Source organism: Toxotes jaculatrix, chromosome 11 (assembly GCF_017976425.1).
Source record: "Toxotes jaculatrix isolate fToxJac2 chromosome 11, fToxJac2.pri, whole genome shotgun sequence".
In the NCBI taxonomy this organism is placed as follows: Eukaryota; Metazoa; Chordata; class Actinopteri; family Toxotidae; genus Toxotes; species Toxotes jaculatrix.
Genome location: NC_054404.1, coordinates 9078294 through 9091304, shown reverse-complemented (window position 1 = coordinate 9091304; position 13011 = coordinate 9078294). Strand labels below are relative to the sequence as shown.

At 42.1% G+C, this 13011-nt stretch overlaps 1 protein-coding gene across 3 annotated transcripts in view; it reads left to right on the top strand.

Annotated features, from left to right (window-relative positions):
* The window catches only part of ctbp2a (C-terminal binding protein 2a), a 60022-nt gene extending 47228 nt beyond the window's left edge, over positions 1-12794 (top strand). Inside the window, exons 3-11 of one of the 3 annotated variants that reach the window (XM_041050436.1) lie at positions 16-30; positions 2082-2236; positions 5444-5588; positions 6361-6567; positions 6977-7191; positions 8750-8880; positions 9053-9180; positions 9265-9388; positions 11006-12794. In XM_041050436.1, coding sequence (XP_040906370.1) covers positions 16-30; positions 2082-2236; positions 5444-5588; positions 6361-6567; positions 6977-7191; positions 8750-8880; positions 9053-9180; positions 9265-9388; positions 11006-11189 — 1304 coding nt within the window. In that variant the 3' untranslated portion in view covers positions 11190-12794. The remainder of the gene's footprint in view (positions 1-15; positions 31-2081; positions 2237-5443; positions 5589-6360; positions 6568-6976; positions 7192-8749; positions 8881-9052; positions 9181-9264; positions 9389-11005) is intronic. The other 2 variants (XM_041050435.1, XM_041050437.1) reach the window with 2 other exon arrangements.
* Positions 12795-13011: the final 217 nt, after the last annotated feature.

The window sequence follows — 13011 nt, the reverse complement described above, 5'->3', positions numbered from 1 at the left end:
TTCCATTTCTCTCAGATGGGTCTGGCACAGGTGGCCTGTTATTGCTTACGTTGTGTGTGTGCAGATTAGTGTGTTTGCATGTGTGTAAAGCCATCAAACTCCTATGCTCCTATACTCCTATGTTTATGTTTTTCAGGATCACTGTAGCACTGCATACCAGCAATAAAAGTTCAGTAATTTTATTTCTCACTTCAGACCAGTTTGTTCAACTTAGACGTGTATGATATTGATAGGGAAAGTAATTTGAATAAATAATTAATAAAATGCCTGACCATGTGTTTATACTACATTTGGATGTTAATGTTAAATATAGCCCAGCTGGAAATATCTCTGTACTATAAAATGGAATTTAAAGCCCCTAAAAACTTGATTTCAAATGTAAATATTTCTCTACGACATGAAGTATTCGTGACTAAATAAGCAACAATGGAAATTAAAGGTTGGAAAAATGACATCATTAGTTATTTGTTAAGAGTCTGCTAATCTCTGCTAATCTGCTTCAGACCGTGTGTGTGCGATCAGATTTTAATTGACAACCGCCTGGAAACGTGAGCCAACAACCATTAACAAATTTAGATTCAGCTGCTGCTGCTTAATTCTGATTGGTGCATGAAAATATACAAAATCTTTTTCTTCTTAATTTTTTCTCAGCAGAACCCCACCCATTTCAAACCAGTGAGAAGAAGAACAGAAAAAAGAAAGACAAATACAGAAATCTCTCATGTGAAATAGCCAACGCTGTTCTAAAACACTGCTACATTTACATGCACCTCCCGTTTTTACATGATGTGCATCTGATTGCGTTTAAAGCGCGTGTGTTAGTGTGCTGCAGTTGTGTAGGTCACAAACACAGACCCTGTTTCCCAAAACTAGAGGAGTTAGAGCGACAGACATAGAGCGAGCAGGCTTGGATGTCCTCTCCAGCAGCGCAGATGCCACTAAATAAAATATTTCATAATCCTGCCCAAATCCTCTAATCACCATGACAACAGGCAGCAGGGAGCCAGAGAGTGGTGGTGTATGGACCCCCCTCCACCCCACCCCTTCTCCTTTTTCTTTTCCCTCTTTATAGTGGAATTTGGGTCCACACTGTCAGATTTCTTCTTCAGTGTTACTCTATTTTCTTATCACATAAAGAATATGTCACATCGATTTTAGGGAAAGTATATTAATTTGTACACTGTGTCAGACTCAGCTGAATCAGTCAGTCTTTTAGTCGAGCAAGTGAGACGCTCACATTTATAGTTTCTAGCGGTTTTTGCCACTTTTCTCCCAGAGGAGTCATCACATCACAGCTCGTCAACAAGGTATAGATAAAGACAGAGACCCACAAACTTATTGACCTCTTACTGAGGACAAATCATATTCTTAATATCAGTTCCCAATCTGTCTATAATCTGGTCATCCTGATTGTTCATACTATAAATTTACTATGTTGCTCTTGAGTTGAAAAACCTTGAGAGGCCCATAAGTTTAAATGTAATTATAGGTGACCTGCTTATTTTCTTCAGTGTCAGAACAAAGCTAGTTCTGTTAAGTGTGTGAAGGGTGTAAACTGTACAGAAGGTGCAGAAACACACACACACAGAGAGGACCACACATTTAAGGCCTGCCAGCTTCTGTATGGTGATAGGATAATGGAGGTGATGACCTCATGGGGTGAAAGGACCTGTTGCCTGGTAACAGTGTGGATAACAGCAAAAGAGAGGGGTATCACCAGCATTGTGTATCTGTGTGTGTGCGCGTGCGTGCGTGTGTGTGCATGCGTGTGTGTGCATGCGTGCATGCTTGGTATCGACCAGTGTTGCCAGGTAAGGGAGATGATGATAGTTAAAGTAGAGAGCGGCTCAATCCAGTTTAAGAGTATCGATCCCACTCAGGTGTGTGTGTAGTTGTATGTGTGTGCTTGTGCCACTGATTTAGCCTATCACACAGGCAAAACACACAGTCCTAGCCTGTGTAAACACTTCCTGCTGTGGGATGCATTTTCTACATTTTACTGATTCTTCTGCAGCTCACTTGACTGTGTGCACCAGACATAAATAATTAACTCCCTCACTCCCCTCTCTGTCTCTCTGCAGGTATTCGGCCCCAGATTATGAATGGGCCTATGCACCCGCGCCCCCTGGTGGCGCTGCTGGATGGGCGCGACTGCACCGTGGAGATGCCCATCCTCAAGGATCTGGCCACTGTGGCCTTCTGTGATGCCCAGTCCACACAGGAGATACATGAAAAGGTACAAAAAGCACCTGTAACCTTTAGCTCCGTGTAAGATGGCTGCTGTTCTGGGATGGATCTCAAAGCCTCTTCCAAAGCTTTTAGCTCAAAATGTTATCAGATTACATTAAAAGTATGAATGCTTCCACAGAGGAAAAATGTAGTGCAGTGAAAAACAGAAAAACAGAGAGCAGAGCATCAGGCCTAGTACTCAACTCCCCCCCAATTGGGAAGAGTTGAAGAACCTAATGTCCCTGGGGACAAAGGATCTCCTGAGTTTCTCCATTCAGCAACTCGGTGAGAACAACGTGCCACTGAACACACTCCTGTGCTTCACCACGGTGGTGTGCAGTGGGTGACTGTCTCTGTCCGTGATAGACAGCAGTTTGCACAGGAGTCCGTCTCTCGCATCGCTTCTCTCTTCTATATGTGACTTACGCAGACTTTAAATGTGACAGACAGCGAGGTTGTGCAAACAGGAAGTGAGGTGTAGTTTCAAACATACAGTTATATTCTTACATATATATATATATAAGACAGGCACTGATACTCACATAGTATGAACTTTGAATGTGATTGTTAAATTTGCCTTAAGCTGAGTGGAGAAGAATCATCCCTTTCCTCCTTCTGTGTCCCCTCCTCTGTAATGTTTTAATAATATTTCAGCCCACTGGCTTGTTCCACTCTCCCAGTTCAGCCATAATGGTTTCATCACTGACTCTAATCCCAGTGGGTGCTGAAGTGCTGCTTTGTTAAATAAGGAGGAGGAGGAGGAGGAGTCTGGTAATAGAAATGCAGTATAATTGTTCTGAGCCAGAGTGGGTGAAAGATTTGTCTTATTTTAGTGTCTATACACTGTAACAATTTTACAGTCCAAGCTGGAGGGTTGTGTCTTTACATTCAAAAGAGTTTCAGCTAATGCTATATCAGTGTATTAAATTCTCAAAACCTCCATTGTTTTTCCATTACAATTCAAAGAGTAGTCAGTTTTACCTTTATCCCAAACTAATGAGATTAATTTAGAAGCTAAATGAAAGAAATACTAAATAAATACTTGAGTTTTGGTCTTTTTTTTTTTTTTCATATTTCTCCTGTATTTTCCTTGCTTCCCTAGTTCACACACACACACACACACACACACACACACATACACACACACACACATACACACATACACACAAGCAATCTCTGTCCAGTAAGATGTTCTCATACATTATACACACAGAGGACCCATCTGGGAGTATTGGCATCGTTCCCACAACTATAACTGCACAGCAGAGGGTACAGATGGGGCACTCTACACACACACACACACACACACACACACACACACACACACAGTAGCTAATAACCTCACTTCAAGTTTCAGTAGTGAAATACTGTTCACACACCAGTATATAAACAAACTCACACATCAAGCAAACAAAAGCACGCTGCTGTCTTTTTGCATGCGCTGCCTGGAAGTGAGCAGAAGCATCGATTACAGAATCTGTCACTTAAGGAATCAGAGGAAACTGTAGCCATTGGTGAACTGTGAAAATTTGTGGCCCCTGTTGAGTACACGTTGAAAGAAATTTATTGGAAAGCACTCATGGTCTATTACCTACTATAATACAGTACTGTCCTTGGAAAGACAAAAAAAGGCCCTTTGAATTGCAGAAAGACACAAAGTGGTGTGTTTTTCAAGTGTCTTTGACATCACTGTATCTGTAACCACAGCTGAAGTGATGAAGTGCTGCTGTTTTACTACAAAGTAAACCTGGTTAACGCTCAACCACAGTGGAGAATGTGACTGAGACAATTGCCTGTAGCTCCTTATTTCTGAAAACACTACATCAGAGCGTGTCAGTTGTCTGTCACACAACAGTGGAAGTGTTTCGCTTTTAGTTATTTTTAAAATATTTAATATGCACCTTAACCATAGTTAGGTACCTATACATAGTGCATAGGTACTAGTTTAAAGCTAAATAATATCCTACCAGCACCACTAAAGCTTAGTAATGAACACACTGTATCTCAAAGCTGGAGCCAGGAGATTAGCTCAGCGTAACATTCAGACTGAAAGTGGGGGGGGCGGTAGCCTGGCTCACTCCAAAGTTTAAAAGCACTCCTACCAACACCTATAAAGTTCACTATTTTAAAGTTATTGTTTTATATCCGTGCTACGTAAACTGCTTTTAGACCACGAATGAATCTCCATACTCAAGTATTTCTTTAAAGCTTTGTAAATGTGCCATTGCACTGGTGTACAATTAGTGTAGAGTGTTGCCATTGTTAAGGGCTTTATGTGCCTTCTTTGCAGTATTCATGATTCCATGCTGTAGGTAAGAGAGCCCTGTGCTAAACAATGTGAAGTTGCACATGTACTGCGCCATGCCAGCTCAAACTGCAGAGGAGTACTTTAACTAATTAGCACTATACAAAATCCATTTGCTCATTTTTTCCACTTCATGTAAACTTGCTCTCAGCTTATATTCCTGTTACTTAACAGTCCGCAGTGATTGTCTGTCATTTTCCAGCGTCGTCTCCAGCCAAGCCTGCTACTGGCCTGCTTCGCTCAAGTAATAAGATTAATGCATGAGGAGAGCTTTAACCTTGAATTTAGGATCCAGCTCCCACTACGGCTAGCTCCAATAAAAATGTAGTATGAAAATTCATGGCTATGCTAATCTTGCTCGGTTAGGTTAATTCAGTTAGCGGGTTGTGAATTTAAAACCTGTTATTTAACAGCCGTGGGTTGCAGCAGCTACTTGCTTATGCTCTCTGGGTTCCTCAGCAGCTGTCAGTTTACTTTATGGTGCTGCCTGCATCCACTCTAAGCTTGTTTGCATACAGTCTGAATGAATGGATTGTGACAAAAACCAGCTTTGGCAAGCACTCATAATAAGCACACAGACAACCACTCATATTTTAGAGCACACATAAACAATCCATTTGCATTTAGATGAAGAATAGCAGGCATAAACTTAGGTCCAGGGAAATGGGAGGTGGTGAAAGCACTCTTATTCATGGTGGTCGCAACAAGTTGCTCATACATACTGTTACAGAAAAACCATCTGAATATCAATGTGGGGATGAGAATGATTAAGAACAATGATGACATTGTGATCATAATAAAAATGCAGATGAAAATGTTCCGTTTTCTTCCGTCTGTAACAAAGCAACTGGTTGTCGAGGAAACGCTGAACGCAACGAAATGGTGACGATGATCTCTAATGTCCCTCAGGTGCTGAATGAGGCAGTAGGAGCTATGATGTACCACACCATCACCCTGACCAGAGAGGACCTGGAGAAGTTCAAGGCGCTGCGCATCATCATCCGCATCGGCAGCGGCTACGACAACATCGACATCAAGGCTGCCGGGGAGCTCGGTGAGGCTGAGGGACAGATGGAGACAAAAGAGGAGGAAGAAAGATATAAAAAGTGAGGTCGTTCAGAAGAAGACAGTTAGCATGTGCTGAGAATAATGAACAAGGCAGGTCGTGTCTGCCCATATGGCTCATTCACTCACTACCACATGAGAAGAATTAAAGAAAAAGAGAAATTATGCATTATGGATAAGGATAGTGCACCTTTGGACAGGGGCCAAACCAAACTCTGCTTGCTATATTGACTTAAAATAAACAACATATGTAACAAGAATTATTACATACTGTAAACACAATATGTAATGGAGCTGATTGCATATGCAGAGCAGATGCTCCAACTGATGTGAAACTCTCCCTCAGATTCCCATTTGGCCCCTTCGGCATATGCTTGGTATGAGAGCAGGATTTAGTGTGATATCCTAATTATTGTCATTTGTGCTAATACATTCCAGTGTGCTGACATGGATTTTTTTTTTGGTTTCTTTTTGTTCTTTTTTTTTTTTTTTGTTCTTTTCATTGGCATAATTTGCTGTTATAATTATCCTCTTATCCTTCACAGTTAAGTTTCATATACAGTGCATTTTCATTTTGTACAAGGTCATAAAGAAAATAAATTTCTTGCCAATTATTTTGTGAAATAAAGAACTACAGATGAATCTCTCCTCCAGATAGCTACAGTAATTATAACAAACTATTCTAACTATTAAATCTGTGAGGGAGTTATGTTACTAGTAATTTCAACTATCTGTCATTGTCATTGTTTTACTTTTTCCAGGCATTGCAGTGTGTAATATTCCCTCAGCGGCTGTAGAGGAAACGGCAGACTCAACACTTTGTCACATCCTCAACCTGTATCGGCGAAACACCTGGCTGTACCAGGCTCTCCGGGAGGGCACGCGGGTCCAGAGCGTGGAGCAGATCCGGGAGGTGGCATCGGGGGCCGCCAGGATCCGAGGAGAGACACTTGGCCTCATTGGCTTTGGTGAGCCTCTTTCTTTGGGGTTTAACTGCAAGAAATGACGCCATATTTAGTTTCTGAAACTCCATCAGGTCAGTGAGAGCAAATGGCGGCATGTGTGGGTGTGTTTGTGCTTGAGGCAGAGGTTCAGAGTGAATGTCCAGACCTGAACTGCTTATTGTTTTGTTTATACTCGGAGGAGAGTGGGCAGTCATCGTCAAGCAGTGGATTGTTATTTTTTTTTAGATTGACAGCACATGTATGTGGTCAGTAACTGTATGACTACTACTGTGACCAGCAGGATCTTACTTAGACATGCACACTCATACTCATGCATTCTTTTCAAGAAAGGGATGAATATATTGTCTGTAGACTGAGTATAAAAACTAAGCTACTAGACTCTGAATCTTCTCTTGCTCTCTTTCCCCCTCAGGTCGCTCAGGCCAGGCGGTGGCGATGCGGGCCAAGGTGTTTGGCTTCAACGTGATCTTCTATGACCCCTACCTCCAGGACGGCTTGGAGCGCTCGCTGGGCGTTCAGCGAGTCTACACGCTCCAGGATCTGCTCTACCAGAGCGACTGTGTCTCCCTGCACTGCAACCTGAACGAACACAACCACCACCTCATCAACGACTTCACCATCAAACAGGTCGGGGGCCTTAAGAGCCGAGGAAGCACCAGAAATTAATTGTATATCTTTCTATTATGAGCCTCAGGTGATGGAAAATAAAGGAAACTGGATTTGCCTCGATTTTGGCAGAAGCTCTTTTTCATTGCCCTCCAAAGCAGGCCGCACATTCTCTTGACTAAGCTAATGATTCTCCGAGGTTGGTAGAACAGCTTTAACCCAGCGGGTTGGCAGCTGCCTTGGCCAGCCACCGGCATTCCTTGGCTGCCAGCGATCCTTTGTCGGCAACTTCCAATTATAGGTTGTTTAAACAACCTTTTAATGAGTAGTAAGATACTCTGAACAAGCACATGCAAAGAAACACAGGTGTTTGGAGGATCTCTGTGGACCCAGAAAAAGAGGCATGTACATATGGGGGTGGATGGTGATGGGGCATTTCTTTGCATTATTGTTTATAATGTAGTGGGCAGGGGAGATTCACTGTAATCAGTCTGTTCATCCTTACAGTTTCTGCTCTTTCATAACTCACAGTCACTGTGACCCAAACATTGCCAAAGTGTGTGTGTCTTTGTGTAGTAGGTGTAGGAGTATGTGCACAATTATTGTGCTTGTTCTTAGCTGAAAATTTAGCCCAAAGCACATTGAGCAAAAAAAATATGAATTGTCTCATTTTCGTTTCAGTAGAAAATTTAAATCATTGTGACTTAAAGAGAACATAGTAATCTGACATTCTTACTTTATAAAACTTTAAACATTTGCTCCTCATGGTGTGAATATATTCATTTCCCCTGTAGTGTAATCCAGCACACCGTATTTTGACCGTGTGCTTTCTGAGCAGCACACCACACCTATCGTCAGCTGCCAAGAGAGCAGTCAGTGACAAACCAAAGAATGTCACTGACCAGCCAGGTTGCAGCTGCCAGCATGAGCGGTCTGCCAGTCCAGACATTCAAGTTAACCAGCCTCGGTGAATCAGCAGCTAAGCTGACCAAGGCATGCACTTTAACCCCAGAATGTAATGGCTTATGCTTTTTGCCTCCAAACGGGACGTGAGTCCCCTTAATGTGTCTGTGTGAACAGATTTTTGTCCCTCTAACATGAGAAATACAAGAACTCCCTCTTGAGTTACTGCAAATGTAACCATAACTCTTTTCCTGGTCTCTGCTGCCACCCAGAGGACATGCACTGACTTGCAGGCAGTGTTAAATTCAGTGATCCAGTAACTATTTGAACCATACTTGGCTGCTGAAGTTGACAGCTTACTTCCTCACTGTTAGGATAGTTTCTCACAGACCCTGAGTAAGAGCTTGTGTGGAGATGGAAGGATTAGTGTCACTTAAATGTCTCTTTTCTTTTAAAAGCCTTTTGTTATCTTGTCGTTCTTTATTTAAAAAGCATTTGTTTCCACGTGTTATTTTTTTCTTTTTGGTTGTTGTTTTTTTCAAATCTTCCCATGCATCACTGAGCCAATGCCAACACCTCTGGGGGTGCAATCTCATAGCATGTTGATATGTTTAAAGCTGAAATTATTAATGAGAGAATAAAAATATATGCTGTGTGTGTTGTTGTGTGTACATAGATGCGTCAAGGTGCTTTCTTGGTCAACTCTGCACGGGGAGGTCTGGTCGATGAGAAAGCTTTGGCTCAGGCCCTGAAAGAAGGAAGGATACGGGGAGCCGCCTTGGACGTCCACGAGTCAGAGCCTTTCAGGTGTTTATGACCATTCCTCTTATTGAAACAGCTTTTAATCTTCTTCATAAATCGATTCAGTTCATTGTTCAACCATTGTCTGACTCAAATCTGTACACATGATCTATAATGACTGCTAATACACTGCTGCACTGCTAATGGTATCTGTTTTCACTTTGTTTCCTTCTTTCAGTTTTTCCCAAGGTCCTCTGAAAGACGCCCCCAACTTGATCTGCACGCCACACACCGCCTGGTACAGCGAGCAGGCATCACTGGAGATGAGAGAGGCCGCCGCCACAGAAATACGCAGAGCCATCACTGGTATGGAGACGTCTTTGGATGCACTGAATTCCCACACTTATCTTTTTCTGAGCTCACCAATGTTCAATCTCGCCCCGAACACAGGCCGTATTCCCGACAGCCTCCGAAACTGCGTCAACAAAGAGTTCTTTGTCACCACAGCACCCTGGGGAGTGATGGATCAGCAGCAGCCTCAAGTTCACCCTGAGATCAATGGCGCCGCCTACAGGTAGGAGGTGGATTTTACGTGAACCCAGCAGGCACCTCACATCGCACAGAGATCACCTGTGTCATCTCAACACCTGCAGTAAATGAGGCTTAACACATGTGGGGAGGGGTAGTCTAGATGTTCATATGTATGTTTGTCACAATTCTGACTTTCTTTTCCTGAATATTAGGCTGGGTCCTAGTTTTTGTGGCGTATTTATACATAGACCTTGGCCCAATTGAATTTATCCCTTGGTTTCTCAGTCTCTATATTGTCTCAACCAGACTGAACTGCTTCTCTCACACAGCCGAGTGAACCAAACCATGGTACAGGCCATAGCAACGGGGGGAATGCAGGACAAATTATATACCTAAATCTCAACCAGGTAAATGAATACTACCACTGCTGGCCCACAGGCCAGGGCAAATGAAAAACATCATTGATTAAACCAAATCCCAGTGAAATCTGTAGCCTTTTTCTGCTTCACACTCATGTCCTGTGACTGTACCCACACTACCCAGCATCTCATCAGTGCCCCAGACGCCCCCACCCCCCCACCACCACCACACTGAAATAGAAACAGAGACACAGCATCACTCTAATGTTGGACATTTTAAAGGAAATGTTCACACATTTAAAGTCGCTTAAGACACATTGGAAATCAAGTCCTGAATAAGCTAATCCGTAATTCTTGCACCAAGGAACAAATAATGAGAAGTGTAAAGATCTTAACTGTTCAATGACTGCATTTTTTAGAGTATATTTCAGGTAGAGATGGGATGAAGACCTCACATCATGAAGTAGTTTATCAAGACAAATCTTAAACATTTGTAAAACCCCTATCAACAAACCTGGGGATATTATCAGTTGTTTTATGTAGAATAATATATATTTCCCTCCACACTTTCCCCTTTCAGCTCCCTGTAATAAAGGATCAGTTCACCCAAATTATAAAAAAAAAATATATGTTTTTTTCTCACTTATTTATGACACTTTCTGGGAAAGAGGTGTTGTTGATTAATTATATTAATGTATTTTCTCAATACCTGAAAGAAACAAATTGATCCATCGACCTCCACTGTATTAGGTTGGCAGCAGATATCTCAGAGAGGGGTATCTTAAAACCAGAGGAAATAAAACCTGCATTAACAGTCAAAACGTCTGAGAGGCTGAATGCCCTCAATACAATAGGGGTGGGAAAGTGAGAAATAATGTTTTTTCTTTGTAATCTGGGTGAATGGCCCTTTAAAGTCCTCTCCTACTCCAGATTAAGACCCCTAACATCCATGTTTATTGCCTCCATGCTGCAGTTCTCCTTTCCACGTTTAACCTTACACCACTTCTGTACATTTTGTTTCACAGAGGTGACGATTCTTAGTAAGTCCACCAAAACTAAACGCCTTTGGTCTTAAGTGTTTATTTATGTCCCCAAAAGTGCATCATTATATGTAAATAAATCTCAATGTTCAAGAGCAACAAACATTAGTTTCAGCTTTATAGTGAGGATCATCCACTGAGCAGCAGCAGCAGCAGACTTTTTCCTGGATTTGTTTTTGTCATTTTGCAAAGTTACTTTCAGTTAAACAGTTTTCCTTTGCTTCTTTTCGTGTCTGTTGATCACCTCCTGTCCATCTCCAGATTCCCTCCTGGTGTGGTGGGCGTCGCCCCTGGTGGGATTCCTGGACCTATGGAGGGGTTGGTGCCCGGGGGTGTTCCCATCACCCACACCCTGCCCCCTGGTACCCATCCGTCACAGGCCACCTCCCCCAACCAACCCTCCAAACATGGCGACCCCATGAGAGAGCACATGACTGAGCCGTAGGACTGCCGCTGTAACCGAGCAGGGGGATAAAAACCGATGTATACTAAAAACCCAGCAACCTACCAACTCAACCATCCAACTGTACGCTTGACTTCAGCCATCTGAACCTACCAGCAGACTGCCTGCCGGGCGACGTTTCACACTCTTTCTTTTTTGTATGAAACCACTAAGCCCAAGTGAGGACAGTGGGTGTTAATACACACACACACGAGCTGCCACACTGAGATGGGACTGACCGTCAAACTCATGCGCCGAAGATCTGAAACCTCTTGTCCCTCCATATCTGTCCTTGTTCTTCATTGATTTGAGTGATCTTTTTGTTTTATTTTCGAGTGAATTTTAGGCAGATTCCTCCTGACTTCTGGGACACGTTGACACTACCATGTGCAGGATGGAAATCTGACCCTCTCTCCCTGGTTTAAAGGAAGAGCTTGAAATGACAATGACTTCATCAAGCCTCCTTTTTCCCCTCCTTCTTCCACAGTTTCACCCATTTCAGCGCAAACATGACTTGTGTTATTTTGATTTATTTTTTTGTTGTTTTGTTTTTGTTTGTTTTGTTTTTTTTTTACTTTCTTCTGTTTATCCTGTATTCTGTGTTTCTGTTGCAAGTGAATATCTGTTCTTCAGTGTGTGAAAATGAATGGATTTACAGTTAAGCATATGTTTTGGCAGACAAGAAAAGTCAGCTGATGACAACAGCAGCATCTGCCGTCTCCATCAGAAATCTGGACTCTGTCTTTGCGCTTTTCTTGTCGCCATTAATGGTGGCCCCTGAATGTAGAGACAAGATGTGGGGCAGTAGATGTTGTTCCTACTTTCGGGAAGGATGTTTCGGCTTATAAGGTAAAAATCTTTTTAAACCAAAAAAAAAAAAGGTAAGAAAAAAGAGAGACTGCCATTCGTGGTTAGATATTATACATTGAGTGAACACCTCAGTTTACATAGTGCTGTTGTAATCTTTCCACCTCTGCTGAACTGAGGTACCTACAATATTTGGTTATTGTCATGAACAGTGTCCCAAATATTATCTGTTTGCACCCAAAGGACCTACAGTACATTACAGCACTGGTTACAGAGGTAGAAAAAAAACAGTACATTTCTTACTGACTCAGGAAAAAAAAAGATTAACCTTCAAATCTGTCCAAATCTGAACAGAAAAGAAAAAGAAAAACAAGTCTGGATTACGGCTTTTCATGTCTCCACCTCTTTCTCCATTGTGGTATTTTTTTTTATATTATCAAATGTATGTTTTTTGATGTTCAAGGTTTTCAGTCCTGTTAGATTTGTATTGCCTTGTTAAATGTTCTTATAATCATAGTCTTATGTGACCGACTCCACCCTCTCCTCCATATAGTTTCTTCTTCTTCTTCTTCTGTTTTTCTGCTCTAATGAAAGCCAGCTGTGGCTCTCGGAGGCACAGTGCCCTCTGTGAATAACAGCAGCCACATCCATCCCTTTAGCTCCATGATAATAGCAAGAGACGGCTGCTAGCAGATTGTTTGGTTTTTAGTGTGAGTATTTGTATTTGTTTCTTGTACAAGGTGAACATATAGTATATAGTGCAGCTGAAAACAATAAATAAAACTTGCTGTTCTGATTGATGATTGGCTCTGTGGAATGTTTGTTACTGTTATTTTCGTTTTTCTTACACCTAGTTAGTGTAGTCAGCTACAGAGTTTTAACTTCCCTTTTTACAAAACACTGAAAGTAAACTCTGCCAGCTTCTGGAATTCATGGTATGACAGCCATCAATTTGTGAGTGCACAGCCTGTGGTGGTTTTAGTCCTGTTTGTTTGTTTGTTTGTTTTCTGAAGAGCTG